At 38.4% G+C, this 26,695-nt stretch overlaps 1 protein-coding gene across 1 annotated transcript; it reads right to left on the minus strand.

Moving 5' to 3' along the window:
* Positions 1 to 135: 135 nt before the first annotated feature.
* DYNC1LI1 (dynein cytoplasmic 1 light intermediate chain 1) lies at positions 136 to 26,520 on the minus strand. The gene is made up of 13 exons (XM_027733341.2): positions 26,334 to 26,520; positions 25,969 to 26,042; positions 14,948 to 15,064; positions 13,098 to 13,328; positions 9,648 to 9,817; positions 8,399 to 8,492; positions 6,832 to 6,967; positions 6,354 to 6,465; positions 4,873 to 4,932; positions 4,701 to 4,745; positions 3,658 to 3,778; positions 3,332 to 3,490; positions 136 to 1,090 (listed from the first exon to the last, which is right to left on the minus strand). The coding sequence occupies exons 1-13, from the start codon at positions 26,501 to 26,503 to the stop codon at positions 978 to 980; spliced, it is 1,602 nt and encodes a 533-aa protein (XP_027589142.1). The 5' UTR covers positions 26,504 to 26,520; the 3' UTR covers positions 136 to 977.
* Positions 26,521 to 26,695: the final 175 nt, after the last annotated feature.

Here is a 26,695-nt window from a genome sequence, read left to right on the forward strand (position 1 = left end):
AATGTTTTAAGGAAGTTTAAATATCTACCAGTGATATTATTCACTGAGAGATAAAAATATAAATGTACGTTTTAAGATGTTTTACACCACATCCTTAGATTTAACTGTAAACAAACAAGAACACCATGGCTCCAATGAAAGTTATTTAAATTTGAATGCAGAGAATACTTTATTAACTGATTACAGTTTTGATGACCAATTTTTAAACCATAAGTAGTGTGGGAAACATAGTGGGGGACATTAAGGCCAAGCCATATATATATAGACAAATCTGGATACTGATAATCTGTACATTTAACCTCTGCTTTTTCTTTATACATCTTTTATTCAGTGTCTGAAATTAATCAAAGAGGAAAAACCCAAAAGAACTGGCCGCTAATTTAGTCTTATACCTGGAGCTTTTCCATGGGTTTTTGAACGCAGTGTAAATCTCAGTGGAGATCAAACAGATTTTTTTTTTAACCATACTCCCAATGAAGTGTTCAAGTATAACTGGAGTTTGTTTTTGTTGTTACAGACTTGTGCAATTATTTTTCTCTTTCAAAAACTAGCAGTAGTTCTCTCGTGTAGAGGTTAATCTACTTAAGATAGTATTAAACTTAGCTAACAGATTCGGAAATCAATATAAATTAAGTGCCTGTGGTGTGTATCAGTTTTCCTGCTCTAAGCAACCCCTATCACTTAAGTGGACATACTTGCAATTTTACAGAATTACACTGACTTTTCAACAAAACCCAGAAAAAAATTAATTTACTATTCTTGCACCGTGAGCAGTGCTCCTACACAATGTGATAACCGTTTCCCATTTGTACAACTCCCTTTTGTAAAGTTGGGCAACACATATGAAAGGAAGACAGACATCAATTGTTTGTGTTCTGAAAGAAATTTCAGTTCTTTAGTTCCAGTCACTGAAGGAAGAGGCAGAGGCAAGTTTGAATTATCCCAGAAAACTGAACAATTGGTTTTATTTGGTGTCTTCAAGATGCTTCACCTTCTGTGGGAGATGTAGATGATGTAGGAGAGACCATTTCAGGTTTTCGTGAAATTCTGTCCAATTCTGCCTGAACATCTGTTAAAACTGGCTTCTGACCTACAAAATAAATGTGTAATATTCAGTCATGTTTATGGAAGTCATATAGTATCTTTAATTCTCAAATCAGAAAAATCCTAAAACTTGTTATCACACGCTTTGGGCGCAGAGTAAAGGCATAAGGCCAAAACCCAGAAGAAACAGAAAGGAAACAGTACAGAGAAAGTCATATCTTTTAATATTTCTGATTTCTCAAAGAAACTTCCATAATTATATACTGTCAGTACATGAAGAGTTAATGTATAAAATATAAAAGAAGTTTATTAAGGCTAGCAGTTATGACTACTTCTATGCAATTTTCTGTATATGTATTTTAAATAATTCTGAATGTAAATCAGAATTTAAATTGACTTTACCAAGCCCAGTAAAGTCAGTTCTGCACTTTTTGTCAGCATAAACATGACACCACTGCTCATGGGTGCACACAGGCTTGCAAATGGCAAATCCCTTTCTTTCCTCACCCACTTGCCTCCTCCCTACCTTGGAATGGCACAAACATTTGTGCAGTCATACTCAGACCTAATTCAAGCTTAAAACACACCATTTCCCCCCCATCCTTTTAACTCTTACTCCCCAGTCTAGGTTTCACAAGAATGGAGAAGACAAAATGGGAAAACAGAATATTAGAGTCTAATGCCAGGACAAGTGTGCATAGTTATCTTGGGCTGTAAGGGAACATTCTGATACACATGTAGTTTTTTTAGCAGTGTCCCAGCACCCTTTCTGAGGATGCAAATTAAGAGAATTACCCACAAAGGTAATTTTAGCCAGATATAATATGCTGCTCTTCAAATCATTTAACAAAAGTTAATGCTGTATCAGAATCAAAGCAGCTAATATTCCAACTAATAAGCAGAGGAATTCCCCACAGCTGCTGAGGGAAAAGTAATTGTCAAATCCCAAACTGCTCTTTTAACAGCCAAGTTTCAGATTTGAAGAGAGAGTGCCATAGATATCACCCAATACAAGACAGCAAATACTGAGGAAGGTGAGGAGGCCACATCTAAGCCAAATGTATGTTGTATTTATGGTAATCACTTAAAAGCACAGCCCTTTGCAACATTAAACTGGCTACACCGTAACCCTATTTTTGTTGCATATTAGGAAATTTCTGAGAACATTTTTGCTCCCTAATAGTTTAATTCTGTTCTTGAAGTTTCTGCCGTGGCCCCGGACACGACACTTTTCTGGAGTGCTGCCTCCGTTTGCTGGGCATCACCCAAACCTGCTGCCCAGCTCCCCACAAGATTCTTCAGCGGGTGCTCTCTGCACCTCATATTGCATCAGCTGCATTTGTTTGAATGATCTCCATATGCTGTTCAAACTGGAACTGCTGACTTTGCCTACAGCAGATTAGGAAGTACTCACACTTCACTTTGCCAACTGAGCTTTGCATTTAAAAAACGGAAGTGCACACATGTAGGAAAAAAATCCAAACAGGGTCAATCTACACAAAGTGTTTGTGGGAAATGTGTTCTTCTCTTTTACTGCATAGAATTAAATGCTGCTTGTGTGTCATTGGTACTTGACATTACTCTCCCCTAAGTGCAGCATTACTAACCTCTGGGGAAGCAGAGAGGGAAGGTGTCTGTATATGTATATTCTCAATTAATACAGAAATATTTTAAATTGGAATAGCAAGAAGCACCAGAGTAGTCCTGCATCTAGCTTTAGCACAGTCACTCTTAAACATTTCTAGATTAACACCAATTGTTAATCACATCATGTAATGTTAAAATAAAATAGGTAAGTATTTTACAGGCTGTCACCAAACTCAATCAAAGCATTCATCACATCAGAGCTAGAACACTAGAAGAAGAAAATTTAAAGCTATTTTAACACTGACAGTATTGTTAAAAAAATCAACTTGGAAATTTAGTCCCAATCTACCTGAATAATACTACAAGTGGCTTATAGCATAAGCCATTTTACTGGGATGGTGAGAACAAAGGAAAAAACTAAGAACTCATGTAGACACAATTCATGCTTAAAAAGCTACATGAAAAGTTTTTCTTTGCTCTTCTGAGAGCCATAAAAAGGCAATGCTAAACTGCTGTGAAAACAGAAGCAAAAAGCCATATAAAATATAAAAGCATAAATATAAAGCATTTATATATATACACACACATAGATAAAGCATTCAGTTAAATATAGCAGTGTTCATACTTCTGATAAACTATACTAACAGGAATGATCCACCACTTAATTTGGATTGAGTCGATCTTTTGTCATTAATCATACCTGACTTTTTTGCTGATGGTGCTAAATTGCCGCCAGCACCTCCAGTGCCACCTCCCCCTGGACTGCCACCAACACCACCAGGGCCACCAGGAGAACCAGTTTTCTTGCTCAGGAGACTATTGAAAAAATTAGCCAGGACTCCTTCAGATGTAGCTCCAGCTACAAGGAGAGGAAGGAAAAAAAAACACAACACAAAAACAACACAGATTTTTTAAGTAAATACTGATTCAGTGTGTTCACCAATCTAAATAAGCGTATTAAAGCAAGCAGGCAAAGCAGCTATTTTACTTCCCCAGATGTATTTGTACTCTCATAAGAAAAGGTACCTTTCATATTGGGATCAATTTTTTTTGACCCAGTAGGGATAGGTGTAACACTGGCAACATTTGATGTTACAGATCTATTTGGTGTCCTAGGAGATCCACCAGGAACTCTTGGTGAGGCATCCTATTAGAAAAAAAAACAAAACAAAAAAAACCCAAAAAGCAAAGTGTAAGCATATATGAAATGAAGCATTTTGTTATTTCTCACAGCTCCTGAGCTTTTTTTTTAAATGTAGTATCTCATGCAACTGAAACGACATAGGATTAGATTTTGCTGATTGTGTATGTGTTTTTTCATATTTATATAACATTCTTAAAACTACTAATTTTACTGCAACTAAAGCACTAATGAAACTTTTCATTTTACTCCAATGAGAAACTTGAAAATCCATCAGTTACTCAGTACCCTAATGAAAACTGTACCAATTAGATCACTGAAGAGCTACAGCAAATTTCACAAAAAGACAACACGTAGCACCAACACTGCAGAAAGGATTAAATGCAGCCCAGGAGAAAGAGCATTATTCATTACTTCAAGATAATACTTCATGTTTCTAGTTCATCTAAAGAGGTAAAGCTACCTTTGTAAGATCACAGGCTCCCCATTTAAACTTGTGTTGCCTTTTAGTTATTTTATTTGTATTTTAAATGTAGACAATAGTTTTCATTTGTCCTTAATTTTATGCCACTCTTAGTATTCCTAGAGTGATGGTGCCAAATTCAGGATATGAAACTCACCAAGGCAATTCAGCCAGCATAGTTTGCTCCTTGGCACACTCTTGGGACAGAAAGGGGAGTAAACTAACTGCTTAGATGCATTCTAACATATGAAAAGGAAAGCCATGTCATTTAGCCCTGGCTGTCAATACAAGTTGTCATGACTAGTTGTGAAGTGTCATAATTTTAGGGCACTATACAATGAGACATTAAATACTGTGTAGTTTAAAACAATTAGATGAAAGAATATTTGATAGTGCAGTTAAAAGCAACCCTCTAAATATATGAATAATTTTCATGTGATGATATTTAAAATTTTTATTACTAACCACTGGCCTTCCTGCAGCAGTAGGTGGTTGTTTCGCCAACTGTGACTGCAAAAAAACCAAACATACACATGAAGTGTTAGATATTACAGTGACTGAGAACAAACCCCAAAATCTGTATTGGGAATGTTGTTAATTGAAACACTGGCTGCTTGTTTTATAGACAGAAAGTTACCTGCTGCTTCATAAGAAACACTTGGTCATCTTCTGCTACAATTTCTTTTTCATGAACAAACTGCAATATAAAAACATAAACATAATTTTGACTAAAAGAAAGAAAGGTATTTCCTTTAATATCTCCTGGTGAATATGACCAAAGCATTCAATAATGAAGTACATGTATAAAATACTATGATGACTGCATATCACATTTTCCATATTTAAGACTGCTGCCTCAATGATTCCATTTAAACTAAGTTAATTAGAAGTGAAATAGAGGTATCATTAACTCCTTTGACCTGGCAGGCATAAAGCTCTAGATGTATTTGTAGAAAGACCCATTAAAAAGTTCATTAAAGCGTTCAGTAAAAGAGGAATGAGGTAAATTGCAACAGGGCACGTTCAAGGCTCTGAAGATGTGTAAGAAACATTCATGGATGCACACACTCTGCATCGTGCTCACGTCTCCGTTAATTTATTGAGGCCTCCCCTTAGCATTCCTTTATAGGTAACTATGGCCAACATGACTCTTCACAGGTGTTGCATTAGACTGGTATATTAACTGGACACAGACATCTCCCTGGACACAGATCCCAGTCCTATGCATCAAACTGCAAGCCCTCTCCTTCCAAACAAGCTCATCAAAAAGTTTGCCCAAAGAAGCGCGGCAAATATCAAAGTTTACAATCCAGGCCTGAAGTTTACAAGTATGCAAAAGAAAATATTGTCAGCTTTACTTTCCTTGGACACCTATTTAACACACTACTGTATGTGCTTTGATTTTTTCCCTAAAGATTGCAGAAATGACATAGTATTAGTTTTCTCAGCTAAAATAATTCCCACTTGGAAATATGATCAGTCACAAAAATCCTAGTTATGTTAGAAAAAAGTCATAGAAATATTTGTCTTCAATAACTTTTGCATGCATGGGGTCCACTGTTACTGGCATTTTGTTCAAGAACCTCATTTATATTTACAGGTAGTTCTGTCATAGCCTTTTGTTAAATAGTACAAGAGAGAAAACATACTGAACATATGGAGAATCTGTTTTCACATGTTTATTTTTGATTTTACACTGTCTCAAGCTTTCTGATTTTAAATACTCCAACAGAAACAGAAGGCATTATGAAGTTATAAGCAACTCAGAGCAAAATGGAATGTTTTTAAAAAACAGTAACTCAATCTGACAAACAGGCAAATGACATTCAGGCTTTTCAATACCAAATACATATTAAAAGCAAACCAATATATTTGTAGTCTTGAACAATGTAAAAGCGGCAGAAAAAAAAAGTGCAAGCTCAAGAAAAGCTATAAAATACATAGGGTTTTTTTTTGATAGCTGAAGAAGAACTTTAAGAACAAAACAAGAAAACCCCCCACAGGGTTTACCACAGTTACTATAGGCTGGAAGCACAGTCTCAGTGAAAGAGAAACAGTCAAAAAACTGACAGGCAAATAAATAGCAAAGAAGTTGAATGCCAAAACATCTCAATTTACCTTTCTGACTGGTGGTTTTGTTATGATATCTTCAAAACTGTCATCTGCTTTTAGTGTCTGAAAGTTCTCATGCAATATTCCTATCTTCTTGTCATTATCCCAACCTGCAGGACTAGAGAAAGGATTATTTGGCTTAAAATCCTATTGTTACTTCAGGCTGTTCATGTATGCACTCCTGAACTGCACAGAACTGAAAGCCAGGAAAGCTGTCATAGCTCCCATTCTCCTGTGCAAGCAAGTCATTGATCAGTACAAGCAGGGAGAGATTGGTTCACCATAACAGAGAAGAGGAAAATCTTCAGGTTTAACATTTCCCTTTGGGGCAGTGAAATCTTGATCCACTGGCACTCACCAAACTCATGAGAATGTTAAATGGAACTTTAAAAAACATAAACCAAAAAAGGTTCTAAATGCTGCCTTATGGTATTACACAGATACATTTTGCAGTCACGTACACATAATAATGCAAGTAACTTACATAAATACTGCATCTTTTTCCACAACAACAGCTGGAACATTGAAAGGAAATCCATACAACTTCTGGACTATATATTTATATACTAAGTCAATGTTTTTGTTTTCTTTTACTGAAGTGTAAATAAGTGCTGCCCCATCTGAATAAACTTGTTAAAGAAAACTTAGTTTAGTGGCTAGTAAGAGACACTAAAGTAACCTTTAAACTACCAAAAAAAGGTGATCTACATTGTAGAATTTAGAGCAGGAATACAAAACCAAGTCAACCAAGTTCCAACACTTAAACAGTCTTCTGCTTTTAGTGAACAAGGGTTTTCATGCCATATCCTTATATCTTGTCATTATCCCACCCTGCAACACAGTCACAGCAACATTAGCATTAGTAGCTTCAAAAATGCCAAAGGTCTTCCACTTTCCCACTCGGGTTTTTTTAAATAGGGGAGCAAGTTCTTACATTATACAGTGATCTGCTTTTGAATGAAATGAAGGCAAATGAGTTGTACTGTATACAAGTTACTAAAAGACCAAAAGAGTGCTGAGTATTCCGGCATGGCTCAGTATCAAATTAACACATCTTATGCACAGGATTAATAAAAAAGCAATTTTTACTTTAAGATTATAGAAATACCAAGGCCCCTACATGCTTGCAATTCAGATTCTACAAGAAAGTTATATAATGGGGTCTGATTCCCATTCAGTGAAGTTTAGAATAGAATTTCAAGTCGTACGTGGCATATAGACTCATGAGGCTGATCCCTATGAATATTTTGTATTTTTCCTCCACCCACAAGAGTTATTACAGTCACCCAGAATTCCATTTTCAAAAATTAGGTCTTGCAAGCCCTTTGAAGGAAGTGCCATTTCAACTGAGGTCTCTGGTTCTTGGGTTAACTTTTCCATCTGTCGTCAACTGCTGTCTCTTCAATAGCATTTGAACTTCCCTTTACTACAGCACAAGTGATGACACAATGTAGGCATGTTACTAGCATCTAAAATCTACATCTCAGCATGTCTAGCTGACTAAACAACACTAAACAGTATTTAATATACTTCTTTAAAAATATGAAATCTAAAAGTAATAAAAGCACAGCAACATCTTCTGTGCATTGTCTCTGTACCAATATAAGAGAAGTCACACACTTCTTTCCTTCCCTGAGAACCCCATCCTGTGAAATTACTGAACACAGAGGAGACTGCATATTTGGGACAAAAAGAATAACATGCCTTATGTACATCTGGAGCAATATCATACTGAAATGAATTATCTTTTTATTTTAGGCAGTTAGTCAGTTAAATTGTCCTGTTTTGCGAACTGACTCCTAAACATGGAAATGGAGGCAAGTAAAGAAGTTCATGGTAAGGGGACATGCTAGAGACTCCTGCAGCTCTGTAATAAAATAAAATTGAAAAGTTTAATTCAACATTGGCTGTAGGTGCAGCTGAAGCAGACTGCCAGCTACAGTAAAGGAGTTGCATCCTACTTTGGTACAGATGAAAACACTCTTTTAAGCTTGTCATAATTAATAGGAAGATTTGAGTCATAATCATCTTTATGATGTGTTAAAGGATACACTGTAAGCAAAACCGTCTGATATGTGACTGAATGAAGTCAAAGTGTTCATCTCTGTAGTCATGCTCTTTTTCCAGAACACTGATGGCATCACACTGTCAAAATAAACACAAAATTAATATACTACTTCCAGGCACCTGCTGAAATAGCAGTGCTGCTACACATCCAGTTCACAAGGGGAAAGGGAGATGGAGTGGGGAGGGGTAGTGTAGAGGAAAACAAAAACCTGCTAAGACACTTTAGAAGCATAATTGAATGTTTTTGTTTTTAATTATATATAACTTGATGTACATATACTGTGGTGAAAATTAACTGGGGAGGTAAAATGATTGGCATTTTTCATTCACTCCTCCTCCCCAATCCTGTGCAATAACTCAAAGTCTCTCTTGAAAACTTACCCACTAAACGACTTCACTATTTTTTACCCAATGTTTTTTTCACACACTGTAGTATTACAAGACAGTGTTTCAATCCAGTTACTAACTAGCCCTTTGTAAAGGGAGGCAAAAGCAAGGAATGTGGAAGCAGAAAAAGAAAAAAAAGGAGTGGGAAGAAGAACAAGAGAGCTGGCAGGTGAGAAGGAAGGTGCTGCTCAGATGAGAGGGTCAGAGTTCCAGTGAAGGAACAGCATATGCATCAGAAGGTTTATGCCTTCACTGTGGGCCAGCAGAAGCTGCAGATGCAGTATGCTTACTGCCAATGAGAACTGAAGAGCCAGGGGGAGAAAAAACAACAAAAACAGCCACAGGAGAACCACACCGTTGTTTTCTTTAGATTAAGAATATGGTTACATATCTAACAGAAATCAAAACAGATCACAAACACCCTAAGAACTGAGGAAAGTTAATAGAGCAGCACTTTACTAACTGTAACTCTCAAATACGTTCATCTTCAGAAAAAAAGATCAGAAATATTAAAAAAACTTATCAAAACACTATGTTCAGCCCAAGGAGGACTGTGGAAATCAAGGGGAATTCTAGTTGCTTACTGACTAGCTCACTTCTGTGAGCAAAACCAGATCTGAGGTGTTTCTCAATTCCTTGAAAACTGGTAGAACTAAAGGAAAAGATAATTCCAAAATAACATGTAATGAGAGGTTCCAGAAAATAACCAGTCTTCAACATTAAACAAAGAATTTTTCAACAAGCTATTCAGAATAACTTAACCATATGCTTCCCTCCCCAATTCCACAACTGACAGAGAGAGTTGCTTAATTTAAATATGCAAAAAACCTAAAATGTGAAACAAACCTTTGTACAAACTACTACTACTGGAATGCCTAAGTTACATGTTAGTGTATCTGCACCCAGGGGTAAAATCACACTGTCATCTTTGTCTTCCTGTAATGAAGTATTTCTTCTCTGTGGAGAAGCTGGAAAATCCTCGCCTGGTTCTATATATTCCTGGAAGTCTCTTACCACTGAAAGTAAAAAAAGTTATATTAAAACATCAGCTATTTTATTATTTCAACAATGATTTCCACTGGCATTGATCTCTAGCACTGTTGATTGCATAGTACTTCTGCATCTTTATGTTGAAAAAATGGAGCATGCATCTAGTGCTGACTAGTTGTTTGCTCTGTGCAGCACAGGAAAGAACTAGCAAGTGTAAGATCTGTTGGACTGGCGGCCAGAAGAACATGATCTAATAAAACTGTCCATAAGGACAACATGAAACCATTTTTATTTTATCACTGTGGAACCACTAGGCAGGTGCTATTAACGATTACCGTTTCATCTTTTTCCTGAAGGACATAAGTTTCCTTCCATTCTCCTTGGCAAAATTAATGGAACAGTTTGTCAGAATAAACAGAATTAAGCCCAACACATACTGCTTAGCTGCTACCATATACTAGGTTTTATCTACAAACTCTTTGTCCATTCTTCGCTCTTTGTACAGAGAATCTACGGTAGTAATAAACAAAAAAGAACAGAATACACAAACACTATTTATTACCTAGCTTTATAATTAGTTAATGGCATATTAAATATTTGGTATGCTTTTAAAAGAGATCAGACACTACTTTAAAATTTAGCAGGGAGGGTAAGTCAGAATGTAACTTTCTATTTTCTCATTCTTGTCGCAACTGTCTCGTCATGTTCCACTGCACACACCCAAGCCTCTCGTAGCACAGCCACTTACTATTCCTCCAGTCGGGGATGCAATCTTAGGCATAAAATGTCTGTATCTTTCACATCATGTCCTGTTCCACACAGCAGAAACAAGATTCTACCAAACCAAACCACTGATTACTATTCCATGAGTAGCACATGCTAATTCAGCAAAAGAAGTCAGGCAGCAAAGGCAGTTCAGCTGCATCACGCACAGGGGCAGCTTATCTACCCCCATGCATTCTCGCTTCTTTGTCCTGATTTGTGTTAACCCACTGCTACCTTTGCTAGACTGACTAAAGCCCTTCAAATTAACACCTAGAAAAGCACTTGTGGAATTAACAGAGCAAGACTTACTTCAACACCCTAGAGGAAAAATTATATTAGGTCAAGATTATTCAATTTTTCTGCAGCTCTCTGAGTTCACAATAACAAAAAGCACGTGCACCGATTATAATCTCTACTTGAACAGTCAACTTGGGCTCTTATTCAGGGACTGCTGCTACTTCAGTCTGGCCTGAGAGCCTCCCAAATCAACTGAATGTGTTTTAAACCCAGAGTCCTCACCAACGTATGCCAGTCACTCAACATCTTTCCTGCACAGTATCCTGTCTGTTCTGGGATAACTGCATAAAATAAAAATCACACTACTCCAGTGTGTGAATTCCTAAAATTCCCACTGTATGATCATAACATACTAATCTTTATATAAGTACAGAAAACAGTAAAAAGGAGGATTGATTTAGTGTATCACACCTCAAAGACTGTGAAATACAATCTCAAGTCTTCCTTAGAGACACAATTTCATTAGACACAGACTAATTCAGTAAAGAGAGAGGGCTTTTGCAACCCTTCACACACAGCTGCTACATACCCCCTAATATCTTTCCATATGAGTTCTAGTCCTCCCAGGGTCTGTCTTTGAGAGAAGCTAAGCTGCTAGAACGGGAAGACAAACACAGCAGCATATCTCCAGAAAACTACACACACAAACCCTCTGCAGATTTCAGCCTTGTTAGCAAGTTAAACCAGCTCGAAGGAGCACTGAGCTGACACAAGAATAAAGTAGGACCACGTAGCCAAAAGTCATGCAAGCAAGACTCCTCCCTGCTTCTTCTGGCAGTATCAAGCTCCTGCCTGCCTAGCAACCCATGAAGCCACATCACAAGAGGATCAAACAGCTTCCAGTCACATCTGGATTGTGTCCAGGGCTTCTGTTATACCCAGTGTATAGACTATCAGTATCTCTAAGAATTAGACCAGATGATAAAAGAACAAAACAACAGAAAAAACTAAACGAGTAGCATGTTTTCTTGACTTGCCTCATGGCTTACAGTTTCTGGATTTTGTAGAGTTTTGCTATTCTGTTCACTCAGTCAGTAAGGAAGCAAAACTACCAGCTACACATTTTCGATAACAGAGATATTGCATCCTTACTACTTTCATCCAGCAAAATCATATCCTGAAATTGTATGTCAGGATGTTTAATACACGTACACACACTAACTCCACTCCCAAAAACCAAAACCAAAACAAAAACCACATCCAAACAAGCTCAGCTCCTCCCTCCTAAAAAAAGTTATTTTCGAGGAAGATATGATTCTCAATGATACTTCCCTTAAAAGAATTTCTCTCTTAAAAGGATAAAGAAAACGACCAACTTTCCCCCCTTCTCCCCATTCTGAAGTATCTACAACCATCGCCTGACAGCTTATCACAGCACAGCTACAACCTGCACTTCTAAAATAACTATTCAGCAATCTGGCACTCAGATGCTTAAGAACACACCAGTTACAGAGTGACTTCAGACTTACAAAGTTTAATCATCCTATTTGATCTTAACACACAGCTTTCTCAAATACTTTTCCTTGCAGTAATTCACCAAGAGATGAATGGGAAAGACTCATGTTTTATTGCCCCAAGGGAAATCACTTGTGCCCAAAAGTAATATGGAGCCATAATGTTAGCAAGTTCAGGCAGACAGTTTAGGGAATCCTGAAATATTTTTGTGTTCTGCATGTTTAAAACTAAAAAGACAAGACACTGACAGAGCCATATCCTATCCATGCCAAAACAAATATATAGTTGTGTTAATGTCAATAACAATTATGATAAAAATCTTCAAGTAGAAAGGGCCCAGGCATAGCCATGTTGTCATGAACTCTCTCAACACTGACACTTTTGGCAGACACAGAACAAGTCCCAGATTCTCTGAGTAATTACAGGAACGATTATGAAGCAGATGTAGTGACCTACCTTTTAAATAAATTAATAAATTGAAAAATTGAAAGCTAAGGATTTTTTTTCTTGGAATATCTCATCTAGAAAAATATGTAAAATGCAAGATTGTCATTTCAGCTGTGTTTATTCTGAAAGTTTTTTCCCCCCCAAATTGTTATTCTGTTAGAAAGAAGTACTAGTATTGTTCATATAGCTACTTCAGACTTATCTGAAGCTTGACTGGCTTGATAATCCCTAATTTTAAGTAACATTTCCAAAGAATGAAAAAGACTGCAATGGAGGGATTAAATGGTGTAGAAAGCATTAAGCATATTTAAATGGATTCCCATGTATTTGCAGAATACTCACACTTCTGTTCCATTTCTTTCATTTCTTCAGGAGGAATTTTTAACTTGTCAATATGTTCTCTTACAACACTTGCCCATTTTTGTAAAGAATCCAGTGCAGTCCAGGGTCTAGACATGTCTACTACCAACATAATTAGAGTGTCCTTTAGAGAGCTCGCCTCCATTGCAAATTTAAGAAGACCTTTGTGATACAGGTCACCATCCAAAATCCATACATTACATCTTGTTTGGTCTACAAAAAAAAGGAAAAACATTTTATGAGATTTACTTGAAACACACCACTACAAAATGGCTAATAAATCTTCTTTAGACATGTAAAATACAAGGAAGAAAGCAGATGACATATCTTTATCAGTCAATTGAACATACATAACATCACAGCAAACTGCATCTTGTGGAGACAAGCTCCTCCTCTTCCAAACCCTGATGTTTAATGGCTGATAACTGAAGATCTTAAATACATCATCTGAAAGGGAGAGATAGCATTCAACATTTCAAAAATAGTTGTTCACCATTTTAGAGAGAGAAAATGTTTTCTTCAAGATGCATCTTAGAAGAGCAGAACTGGATGAACTCAGTCATCCCTTTGCAGCCCTCGGTCTGCTCAACTCTCAAGGGCTGCCATCTCCCCTTCAAAACTCTAACATGATACGCCTACATAACTCTTAAACTACAGAATGTACCTTGGCCATTCAAAAAACTGAATAACTGCAAGTTTTTAATGACTGAGATAGACTTGAAGTTATTCTTCCAATTTGTGAAAGTGAAATCAACATACAAATAGACCATCCCACTGCTTTTTTTCCTCAAAAAAAACCCCCACCATACTCCAGTATTCACAGACACTTCTACAGTTAATGAGCTGTTGATTCAAAATTAAGGAGCTTAACAGAATTACATTTTGCCTTCAGGTAAGTTTTTATCACTTGTTACAGAAGTCTGATTTAGATCAAACTCCCAGTACTCTTAACCCTGGTTTCAAGTTACCTTTGAGATCAATAGCCAGGCATGAAAGTCAGGAAAGCAGATGATTTCATATATTCCCCCCCAAAAAAAAAAGAGGCCAACTTCTTCTGGTTCTCCTTCTACACAGATTTGTTCTTATAGTATAGACAAGAATTCCCATTTTTCCCTAAAGCTTCCAGTACATCCTTATTCACACCCCATAACTCCAGGTATTTGGATCTTAAACAGGATCTTAAACATACTTCTTACTTTCTAGCAATGCCTTCACCCAAACTTTTGGATGGGTGAATTTTTCCCTAAAGAATTCCCATTTTTCCCTAAAGCTTCCAGTACATCCTTATTCACACCCCGTAACTCCAAGTATTTGGATCTTAAACAGGATCTTAAACATACTTCTTACTTTCTAGCAATGCCTTCACCCAAACTTTTGGATTACTGGTTTTTGGGTTTTCTTGTTGTTTGTTTTTTACATCTCCCTTAGCATCGTGCACATTTCCCCACCCACCAATCCATGACAGTAGTCGTGCAGATTCCATGCCACCAAGACAAAGGTTTCTCTGTAGGTTTATGGCAACTACTTGCTATAGTAATTGAAATGGAATATAGGAGCCTGGGCATCTTTTCCTCTAGGCCTGAGGAATGTACATCTATTCAGAACGTTGCAGCTAAGTCTGCTTCCCTGGTCTTTTCAGCCTTTTCTTCTGACGAGTTCTTCTCCTCCTCTACCACTTAAGTGGTCATTCATGGTATCTACTAAGGGAATTACACTGACAAACTGCCTTACCATACAAATCCCGTCTGGTCTAAGCCATGATAAAGAAAGAAGATCATCCCACTATATTATCACTATGTTATCACCCAGATATATCACAAATACAAACTTACCATCTCGGTCTTCATCATGCACATTTAAATACAAGTATTCCATTCCTCTTCCTTTTTTGTACTCCTCTATTCCTTGAATTTTTCCTATTAAGCTAGTTTTACCTGCTCCATCTTCACCTGCAGAGACAGAAGTAAGATAGCACTCAATCTTTAATCACTGTTACATATTAAAACCCACCTGGGGCAATAAGAAAACCATATCCTAACAGGGTGACTGACCTCACTGAAGTTTTGAAATATAGCAGGTTTTGCCCAACTTATCCATCTGTTCTAAGTGCATGTCTCAGCTTCAAATCTTATTTCTAGTTATTGATAAATGCAATTATGCCACTAACTATCTTATCTGAAATAGGTTCTTACACCTATCTTTAAAAAGCTCTGTTAAGGAGTAGTTAAATACCTCAAACAATTTCAGTCTTTCAACTACAACCAAAGTAGTAGCAAAGTTTTTCTAAAGTAGTTTCTAAGCTCCTCTTACAGGCCAGAAGAACATGATTTAGAACTCCCTCATATCAAACAGCACACAACACCAGGCTGAGTAAGGTAAATCTGTTTCCTTAGCTTTTATGGGTAGGTTCCTTTGAATATTTTCTCTGTTACAGGTCTGAAGAAACCTTAAAAAGAGGTGACAAACAGTAAGCCCACTGCCTTACAGTACACCTGTGTGTATTTGGGTAGCACAGAGGAACAAGCCTGCAATCCAGATCCATTCACTCCTATTCTCTTCCCTCCAAAAGGAGCTCAGGTAACCAATGAGCCTTACAGCACATGCACAATGTAAACACCTCAACTAGCACCAGAGGCTCTTCTTGAAAAACCTAATTTCTGGTCATATGTCCCAGAGTTGGAAAACTTCACATGCAGTTTTTCCAATTTGAAGGAATAATTAAGCTGAATTTGGTCACAAAGCAGGGTTTTGCCACTCTGATTTGCAGAATGACGTGGATGTAACAATCAGACATCAGAAAATTCTTGAAACTCACTCACAAGTTACAAAATTAAGATTAATCCCAGGTCCCTAAGAGGCACCTTATGAGTTTTATGTCAAACGCAACATTTTTTTCCCAAGTCTCTCCTATACGAGGAGAGTATAAACACTTGCTTTCAACCACATAACAAAGAGGAAAGGTCAAGGGCAGTAATTTTCACTGTTAAACATAATGATGTTTTCCCTTTACAGGGAACTGATCATGACCTTATAGACAATATTATGGCTACATTAAAAACACTACAGAAAAAAAAACACTGGGAAGAGCAGAAGAATTACACTTTGATAGACTGATTTTGAATTTGTTTAACATATCATTCCTAAGGTTACCACATGAAGCCTTCAGTTTAGAGGTAAGCTTTATTTTCATATTTCACTAACAGTCTAGAAAACTTAAGACTGCTGACTTTAGGGAGTCAAGGGGATTTTACTCGATTGAATGAAAACGCTATTTTAAATAAAATATATTTTTAAAAATAGAAAAAAGAGAAAGAGAAATAAGACCAGAACTGAAGTTTAAAGTCTAGTTTAGACAAGTGAAAAATTAAGTTGTATCAATTTAACTTTTTCATAATTGAAGAGCTCATTTGTAAGTTTCTTAACCATATTATATATATCACGACATACTTGAGCAAACAACTACAGCTATAATTAAATAGTTTTAAATAACTATTGAAAGGCACTCCTATTTTCTATTCATACATCAAGCTTTTCCTCTTCTTGTAAGAACATTCTATAAAATAAAAATTCTGACGAAGAAGTGAGGAGTTCAACCTTCATCACCAGAGATGAATTACAATTCCTCCTCTGCTCTCACCCAAGTACTTATCCAAGCTTCTCAAAATCGTCATCTAAAAACAACTGGAAGGAGTTTATTAGCTGCTACTCTGACATGTTATGAAGTTACTTCAACTTCTGCCAACAATGTCTGTATGATTCATTGGGCTATTTTAGCTTTTTGAACAGGTAGTTTCAATTAATTTGTGCTAGCAGAAGGCTCAACAGGTAAGACAAACCAAAATTATTCCTTTTAATGAGGGGTTGCACTCAGCAGCGTTCTTAGTTTCTCAGAACAGCTGACTCCCAGCTAAGTTCTCGTGTTTCACACAGGTGGCAATAAAGATTTCAATTGCTTGCATTGGGAAAGTTTAATATGTTCTGCAAAGCATATCTGCCAGTTCTTAGCAAAAGTTGCTGCAACAAGTCTGCATAACTGCAGGTGTTTTTTAAAGTTCTACATCTGACAAAAGACACACTTAAGCAGTCTAAATCATGCTTTTACAGATGTTAATAGCTATGCAACTATTGTTTGAAAGTGCTCATGCTAAACAATATAGAGAAACTTGAAATATATATCCCACAAGCCTCTTACTTATCACAGCTCTGTGTTATGTCATTTTCTCTCCACCCTCATATTTCCAACTGCCTAAAGTAAATTGGAGTTCAATATTGTTAATATCTTACGGCAAAATAGGAGCTGGAATTTTATTTCCTCCCCTAGATTGGAAGAAATTTTATCAGTACAGCATAAGACAAGTTGAGTTGATGTAAAACTGGTACCTCTGGACACGTATGCACACGGTAGAGTCATTTCTGTCTTCCATCACAGAATTACCTAAATTCACTCTGTTCCATGAAGAGGACTGTCTACTCCCTTCTCATTAGCAAATATCCACCCATTTCAGAGCACCAAGGTCAGGCAGGTGGATCACTGACACATATAATGGTACTGGACGAGTCACTGCATGCAGAGAGCAGCGCTCATCTTTCAGTAGAAAGCCAGAATGATGCATTAGTGAAGTTTAAAGGGATTGGTACTACTTTCATTAATTACTCAGGTAAGGAAGAGAATAGTATAGTTTGCAGAGGATGTAAGAGAAACCAGAAGATCTGTGGAGAAAAGAGTTAGAAGCAACACTGACAAGTGGTCCAAAACAAGTTAGTAATCCATAAACTAACAAGTTTACAAACAGGATGACCCACTTGCAAGAGTGCAAGACAGCTGCCTAGCCAAATGGGCCCAATTCCATAGGAGATCCAGAGTTCTTGACATATTTAAGCCAAATTAGTCAGTATTTTTTCAATATCACTGAAAAAGCTGTCAAAAAGTAAAACTAGAACCATTGTATATGACATAAGGACTTCTTCCTTTTTGTCCAAGCAATTGATCATAAAAAGTGAGGAAAAGATAACTGTCTGGGCAAGAGAATATAGAATCATAACTGAATAGTTTGGGTTTAAAGGAAATTTAAAGGAAGGGACCTCTATAGTCATCTAGTCCAACCCTCACACTAGTCTAACCCAACATGCTAAGACTTGAGGTTTCATCTGCCTCCACTTTCTATGTTTAATATGTTGAATATACCTTTTAAAATTGTGGAAACTCCAAATGTATTTGCATCGCTGTTAATTTTTCCAACCTGAGACTTCAGTATAAAACACTTGAAAAGTCAACACACTTTGAATATACCAAGTTATGCTAGGAAAGAGCAGCAGTAGGATTTTGTTTTGTAGCTACTCTTCAGCAAGAATATCAAAATACAAATCAATTCTAAACGAGTGCTTATCTAAAACTCCTAAGTAGTTACTAGAAATCTAATTACCAAATTAATTCTGAGTTCATGTAATGCTAACTCTTAAGACTTCTCAAAACTCAAACATTTTACTGCACTATCTTTAGTGTGCACAAAAGGTTCTCTCCCTAAGGAGGGGGAAATATTTGTAAGGAAATTAAAGTCTATTAGTCGTTTGAGGTTTGATGAATAATGTACAGCATAATAATGCAATTAGCTTTAAGTCCTACCAGGGACATATATAAAAGTATATATGCTTTGGAAAAAACCCAATAAGAATACATATATACACATATACTATATGGCATTCGAAATGACAAACTTTAACACACTTAAGCATATTTACCTTTGTTTGTTGTCTCTGGATATCTCTAAAATATCTAAAAAATAATGCTGCTTAGTTTCAGACAAAACTAAAATATCATATTCCCTAGGCTTAAACATCAATGCATACTAATATTATGAAACAGAAGTGGGTTTTTTTTTTAAAGTGCTACTGAAGGAGTACATAAAACAGAGCCTTATGTACCTTCAAAGAGAGTCATCATCATCCTCCAGTTCCTTTAAAAATTCTAAGATGGAAAATCCTCTAGCTTCTTCTTTATTTCTAACTGTGGGATTATTAAATTAATTATTGATTTCCATACACAAACTCACTGAGCAAAACATTTCTGACACCATTTTCGTAAGGAATTTCAAGGTAGAATAAAAATCAGGTAGATTTTGCATCCTGCTTTTGCAAACAATACAAAAGGTCCTCCTTTTGCAGAGTAAATCCTAAAGAACTAAAATGCCCCATTACATCAAACTGGACTCACACACTAATACTACAGTGAGGACACAGAAGTGATGCTTCTACCAAGCAGTGCTATGCACCAAAGCTGAACACAAGTGAGTCAACAGATTTAATTTTGCAGAAAAGTCAGGACAGGAAGCAGCTGAAACAAAGCCAACTCAATCTGCTTATGCACAGTATTTCACCATCTTGTTAACAAAACGGGAAGTCTTACACTCAACTAAGCGAAAGCCATTGCATTTTTATGCCCACACTTCTACTACTTCATCAGAGTTTGGGGTTGTCAAAGCTCCTCTGTCCAAGGTGCTACTCTGTCCACAAAACAGTTTGACAACATCCTTGTTGCTGCCCTCAAACATATAAGAAACTATAGTAATACATACCCTTGCCAGCCTCCTCCCTTCTCACTACTCCAGGCAAAACGCATGTTTACTGAGCAGAAAATCAAGCCTCACTAAATGTTCTGCTACAATACAGAATTTAGCAGAATGGTCACCCCCAGACAGGAAGGATGGGAAATGAGGTGAATGAATTGCCTTCTGCGAGTGCAGGCAAGCGGGCCCTTATCGATGTACTGCTACACAAACTGTTCAGCCATAAGCTATCACATTAGAGAGAACTTAGGCTCTATTACACAACTTCTTCAACCTTTCAATTACACATTTTAAAATTCAGAATATTTAACACTTCTGCTTTTTCCACATTTCTTTTTTCTTTTAGAAAATTCAAATAGAAGTAGATTTTCACTTGTCGTAAAACAAGACATTTCTTACTTCTCAGAGAAGTCTGTACATGGAAGAGCAACCAGTGTGTTATCTCCAGGACAGACATGGGGTTTGACTTTTTATTTCAATTGTTTTTCCACTGCGATTACAACATGTCAAGGCAAAGAAGCACAAAGTGAACATTTCTTTTGTGCCATCAGTATTGATGGTCTGCACCTCTTCGATCTAGGGCTTTGATTTTTTTTTTCAACAGTTCTTGGAAAAACCACGGATGCATTTAATTTTTTGTAATCTATAATCCTACTGGTGCCTTGATGGGAGTTGGTATGTTTGCATTTTAAACCAATCAATTAAAATTCAGCTTGATATGAGAATTATACAACTCATCTCTTAAAAAAAAAAAAGTCAACAAGGCCACACAAAACTAGAAATGGTCCTAATTAACACCTTCTGCACATCCCACACCCCCAAGCATATTTTCATGAATTAGCTTCACACGTCTTACAGTGCAAAAGACAGCTTCTGGGTAGAACAATTTAGAACATCTAATACCTGTAACATAAAATATTGAGTACTTTTATTAATAGAAAAACATCCATCTTGCTTAAATATGATAGAACAAAGCCATCAAGTCTAAACATGAGTTATTGAACAGGACCAAGACGCCATCCCAGACTACCAGAGCAATCACTATTGTACACCATGTGAATGACTGAATCCTGATACAGTGGTGTAGAGACATAAAGGTCTTCTTCCTACTAGAACCAAGCACATGGGTACTACAGCTATTTTCAAGATGAAGTACTTCTCACAGACTAATAACTGCTTTTTCTACAGCTGCATATTAGTGAAAGAGGCTTGTTCATACATTCTATACTAATTGAAGAATTTTATACTTTTGCAGAACAAGACCAAAATAATCCGAGTAAGCCAAATTTAGTTTGCTTTCAAAGAACCGAAGAACAAATGAACTATGAGATGATGAAATCCTTCTCTCAATCCCTCAAAACAACATGGCAGTCCACAATAAATAAGTCATATCAAGCCTTCACATAACTTGCCACTAAATTATTATTTACTCATTGGATAAAAAGTTTCTCCTCCTCCAAGTTTGTTTTGCACTGCCAGGTTAAGTCTTTCTCCTCACATATGATTTTTTTGGTATCTTTGTGGCACCAAAAAATTATATAACTTCTCTGAGGAGCACCTTAATTGCACTTCTGCATTTCAACAGGATAGAGAGCAGATTGTAGACAACTCTTCCAATATGTCTTTTGCCAAGTCCTGCACCACAAGAAAACAGGGCCTGACTGTGGAAAAACGCACAGCAGAAAGTGTTACTTATGCTTGGAGAGACCCACAGTCAGAAAGCCAAATGTTGCAGAGAATTCCATAGTGAATATGAACAGCATCCATCTCTTAACACAAGCCTTCTCCTTTAACATAGCAGGAAGTCATCTAGTGTATTTTACCCAGGCTCACTGCTAAAATAGAATAATCCCATGTTACTATCCAAGGGACACCTTTATAGGTACTCCTGCCACTAACCTGCCTGGAAAAACAGAAGCACGATTCCTTTCACTGTTCTTCACCTTTGAAGCTATTTCAGATACAGATCCGGTAACCAGCAGCATCTCTGACAATGATGAGACAAACTAAAATAAATGCAATTCAAGGATTTCAGAACTTCCTATGCTGTTCTAAGTGAGTTTTACTACACAGCATTTGTGTAATTCTGACTTTTTGGAAGGGTATTATAGCTGGAAGGACACTACAAAGAAGTACTACTTAATTCTAAAAAAATGTAGCTACAAACCAAACAACTAGAATTTTATCTAGGTCAATGCCCCATCAAAACAATTGACACTTTAGGAGTATAACTCTGCTGACTGAAACAATTTGGAAGGCTACGTTGACTACATTTGGAAGGCTTTCATTACCAGCAGAAGGTGAAGAAGTTGCAATAAGAGGAGGAAAACAAGCTCTCTGACTTAACTTCTGCAATCCTATGGAATTAAGAAACATTTGACATTAACAATATGGACAGTGTGAACAAGCAGTATTTCATCAGTTACACTGATGATCTGATCACAGTGGAACTTTCAGGTGTTTGAATAGGAAAAAATAAAATGGAAAACTAATTTTCCTGGTGTTGAGTACAAATTTAAGTAAGAAGACTTTACATACTCTCATGACAATTTGCCGTAATGGAACTTAAGAAGTTCACTATATTTCATGGGTCCGCTAGAAGAAAGAGCTCAAAGATTCAAACAGGCCTGGCCCTGAGAAGTGAGATGTCTAGGGTAAAGAGAAAATGTGGACACAAAGCAGTTGAACTCTCAGTGCCCATAAACTTAAAGCCTTTATTATCAAGTGGAGTAAAATGAATAAAGAAAACCAAAATGCTAGTGATTCAGTAGAAGCATAAGTGTGCAATACAAGACACGGAGTCAAGTGTACACGTGTCACTGGATGGTTTGAAATTGCTAGAATTGTAGGCAAAGAATATACTATGCTCCAGAGACAGAGGAACATATGAAATATAAAGCCACACAGAAAACAGCTACTCAATCCACTTGCCAGTTGGGAGCCTGTTTTCTGGTGCATCCTGGAATGACTTTGAACATTACTGCTCGAATGCATGCTACAGTTTATTGGATAAATGATTAGTTCGGGTCTCTGAATCCAAGTCTCCACACATTTTATAGCACTATGGATTCCATCTGTCATCTGCAATGGTGACTTGTCAGCTGCTCCCTCTACTCCACTGGCTGGTTAAGATATATCAGAAAGGGAACGAACAAGAGAGCTCCCAGTCATAAGCATCAGCCTTCTCATCACACTCAATAAAAAGTATCTCCTGCAATCAACTACCTTTATAACATAAGGGAGTAGAAGAGACAGTCCAGGAGAAAAAAAAAAGAAGCAAGAGCAACAAAAACACACTCTTTCAGTTATCTGCAAAAAGCAGCTAAAAATATCAATGAAAGCAGTCAATTTCCTTATGAAGGCAGGGACGTCGTATATTTTCTGCTGGTATAGTCTGCTAAATGAGGTAGCTATGGTCACTATGACAGAACTGCCTAGGAATGAGAGTGTGACTTACATAAAGTTTATGAAAGCTTGAGTTTTCATTATTTGTTCATACAAGAAGAGAGAAATGCTTTCATGCTACATGTGGTGCCAATCAGAGTGTAAACTCTTCACAGAAAAAGTGTTATTGAAAAAATGTCTGCAAGTGAAACAATTTTGGAGGAGTAAAACTGTGAGTTAATTAATATTTGGTTGATACTAAGCAGGGGATTACCAATATTATATGTTAACCTTCACTTCATGAAACTATGTGCCATATCTAGAGGTTAACATTTGGCATTCCAGTTTCCTTTAGTTATTGCTGTGATATGTCAAACTGCTTGCCAGATTCTTAAAAATGAGATGTTAACATAGCTAAAAACAAATACTGAAATAGGAGAATTAGCATGCCAGGTTCTCAGAACAACTAGGCATACAAATGTATGCACTGTTTGAAAAATATAAATGTTGTAGGCAAATTAGAAAACTTGTCCTAGCAAACAAAAGAACACTACGTGGTGGGTTTTTCCGGTTGGCTTTTCGGCGTGGGGGAGTGGGATGCTGGAAGCTTAGGGAATTTTTTTAAAATGCAGATTGTAATGAAAATAAGCACTAATTTGTTACTGTGTATCATGTTTCAGCTGGTAAGTTTTGACCAATATGACTGTTTATACAGCAAATATTTGTCTGCCACAAAATGCATGAAAACCATCAAGACTTTGGTCAGCTTTACAACTTCTGCTTAAAACTATTGAAAGCATAATGAAACTGAAAATAATCATGGCAAGAAGTGATCTGTATTAATAATAAAAGTTAGTAAAAAACTATCAAAAGGAACAAAGCTTGAACACAGAGGAAATGTGAGATAACAGAGAGACTGCAAACACACAGCTCAAGAACCCAAACAGACAGAACTTCACACACTGAATCCGTCCAATACAGAATACGTAAGTTCTCTCCTTTTTTCTGTGCCAGTGTGCTTCAGGCACAGCATCATGACTTGCAAGTGAACAACAAAGGTTAGGTATTCTCACAAAGAACATGGCCATGGTCCTCACTGGCTGGTCCTCAGATCTGATGTTCTTTTACCTAAACACACGTCAAGCTTTTTTTTCCCCCCTTTGGACCAAAAACCACAATTTCTAAGCAAGAATCAGAATTTCCTTTACAAGCTTGCACATCTTTTAAAAAATGCATCAGTTGAAAAAAGAAAAAAAAAAAGTATTACATTAAGTCATTCTATAAACTCTAAGTAAATGGTAAAAAAGAAAATTTCTATACAACAGGTTGAATATCACAAACTAAATGAGCTTTTGGAAACATTCTACGGTGCCTTCTCTAGCCCCGAAGGAAGCAGTCTCCAGTTATTGACTACTAAGGATTACTTGACTATGAAGAGAAGAAAAACAGAGTGTAATCTTCTTGATAAGGATCACAGTTTGAAGAAGAATCTTTCAACTTCAACAAGGACAATCATCCATTTTAGGTTCAAAGTATCACATGAAACGCTGTCAATCATTATGAAATCTTTCTTTACTACTACTAGAACTTCCAATCTCAATATCTTACTTAACTACATAACATTAAACGTAACAAATTAAAGGGGAGTGAGTCTTGTAACAGCTTCACTAGACCATCCTGTAGTCCTTGCACAGTCTTCTCAGTCAGTTTTAAGTCACCACTCAGCTTATCAAAACAGGAAGAAAAGGATCACAGTGATTGCTTTAGGATTATGGAGGGAAAAAAACCTTAACTTGAAAAACCTCAAGAGACTATAAACCACAAGACTATGCAGAATTATAGCGTGCATAGAGTCTGCATGAAAATCTTACTGAGTTTTAACCACGTTTCCAAATATTAACATGCAGTTCTTTCAGGGGACAGGGAGGTTGGCAAAGGAGTGGAAGAAGCAGCTAGTTATAAATCCATCCACTTGGATTCCTCATGTTGTCTACTGGTATTAGGATTTAATAGTCTTTCAGGGAAAAAAAACAACAACAAAGCAACAAAACCCAAAAAAAATCCCACTAATAATAATAGCAATAATATATTCATACATACATGAATATGATGCTTGGGAGCATCCATTTCTTCTCCCCCCGCCCCCGAAATTTTTAATTTTGACGAATCATTTTTCTTCTTTCTCTCAACAGTGAATATCAGCTGGGCCTCTCATTATCGCCTTATCAAAGTCCCCTTCCGTAACTCCTCGCCCTGGCCAGGTTGGACTAAGGCACTGGGTGGAGATAAGCGGGCAGCAGCCGGCGATGCCGCCGCGCCACTTGCCGATGCTGCCGCCACGCCGGGTGGGCAGGGCAGAGCCGGCACAGCCAGCACGCCCATACGGCCTCCCCGCCCTCCGGCCCACGGCAGCACCGTCACTGACACCGCTCGGGCCACGGAAGCAGTTTTTGTGTCTGCATGACACACCACCAGGACCGGCAAAGCAGCACCGCCGGCTCAAACGGGGGAGGTTTCAGGGCCCGCACGCGCCCCGAAACCAGCACTCGTGGGGGAAAAAGACAATAAAAGCTCCCCATCTAAGCCATCTAAACCTAAGGAACCAGGGTGGGGGAAGGACAGCGAGGGTATTATGGCGGGGTACCTACGATGAGGGGCGTATCTAAAGCATCTCTGGATATTACATATCCAAAATGAAGCTAAGCTATGGAAGGGAAGAAGCGAGAGGGTTAAGACAGCACCTTGCCACCCATCAAGCCCCCCTCCCCTTGGGGCGCTAAACAAGGGAAGCTCCAGAGAGGGCTCAGGAGCCAGCCCGTCTGCGGCGGGGATGGGAGAGGGATCGGGATGCTTTTCTCAGCCTGTGTGCGGCGGGGATGGGAGAGGAATCAGGATGCTTTCCTCACCCAGCAGGAGGACGTTCTTCCCCGAAGGCAGCTTAGAGCGGGAGCGCGTGGACACCTCGCTGAGGATGCAGGACCTGGCGTGGAGAGACGACACCGCTTAGGAGGGGGCTCCCGCTTCCTCCCGGTCCCCACCCTCGCCATCTCCCGGGAAAGGAGGATAAGGCGCGGGGGGCAGGGCAGGAGTTGCCGCTGCCAAGGGGAGGTGCCCCCCCAGCTCAGTGACTGAGCGGGACCGAGCGCCAGCGGGAGGGGAGGATTATCCAGTCCCCCTCCCCTCGCCGCCCGCAGGGCACGGAGCCGCTGAGGGCGGCGGCGGCCAGCGCGCCCGGGTCCGCGGCCGCGGGGCGGGGCGGGAGGGCGCTCACCAGAGGTTCTGCCCATCGTCCTCATCGGCGCCCGCCCGCAGCTCCGCGTTGTTGTTGTTGGTCGTGGCCGCAGAGGCGGCGGACGAAGCCGAAGGAAAGCCGGCAGCCGAGGAGAGCCCGGAAGAAGCAGAGGAGCCGAAGGAGCCGACTCTCCCCACCGCCGCCGCCATCTTCGCTGCTGCCTCCTCCTCCCTGCCCGGCCCCGCCGCCTCCCCGGGACGCGGAGCGGGCGGCGGCGCCGCGCCGGCGGGAACCCGGATGTTGGGAGGTCGGGGGCGGGGACGGGGCGGGGGGATCGGCGCTCCAGTCGCCTCCGTCGGCCGGCCCGGGAGCGGAGCGAGTGCCTTTGGGTCGGAATGTCT

Source organism: Pipra filicauda, unplaced genomic scaffold (genome assembly GCF_003945595.2).
Source record: "Pipra filicauda isolate LSUMZ 115617 unplaced genomic scaffold, ASM394559v2 scaffold91_size2508729_pilon, whole genome shotgun sequence".
Classification (NCBI taxonomy): Eukaryota; Metazoa; Chordata; class Aves; order Passeriformes; family Pipridae; genus Pipra; species Pipra filicauda.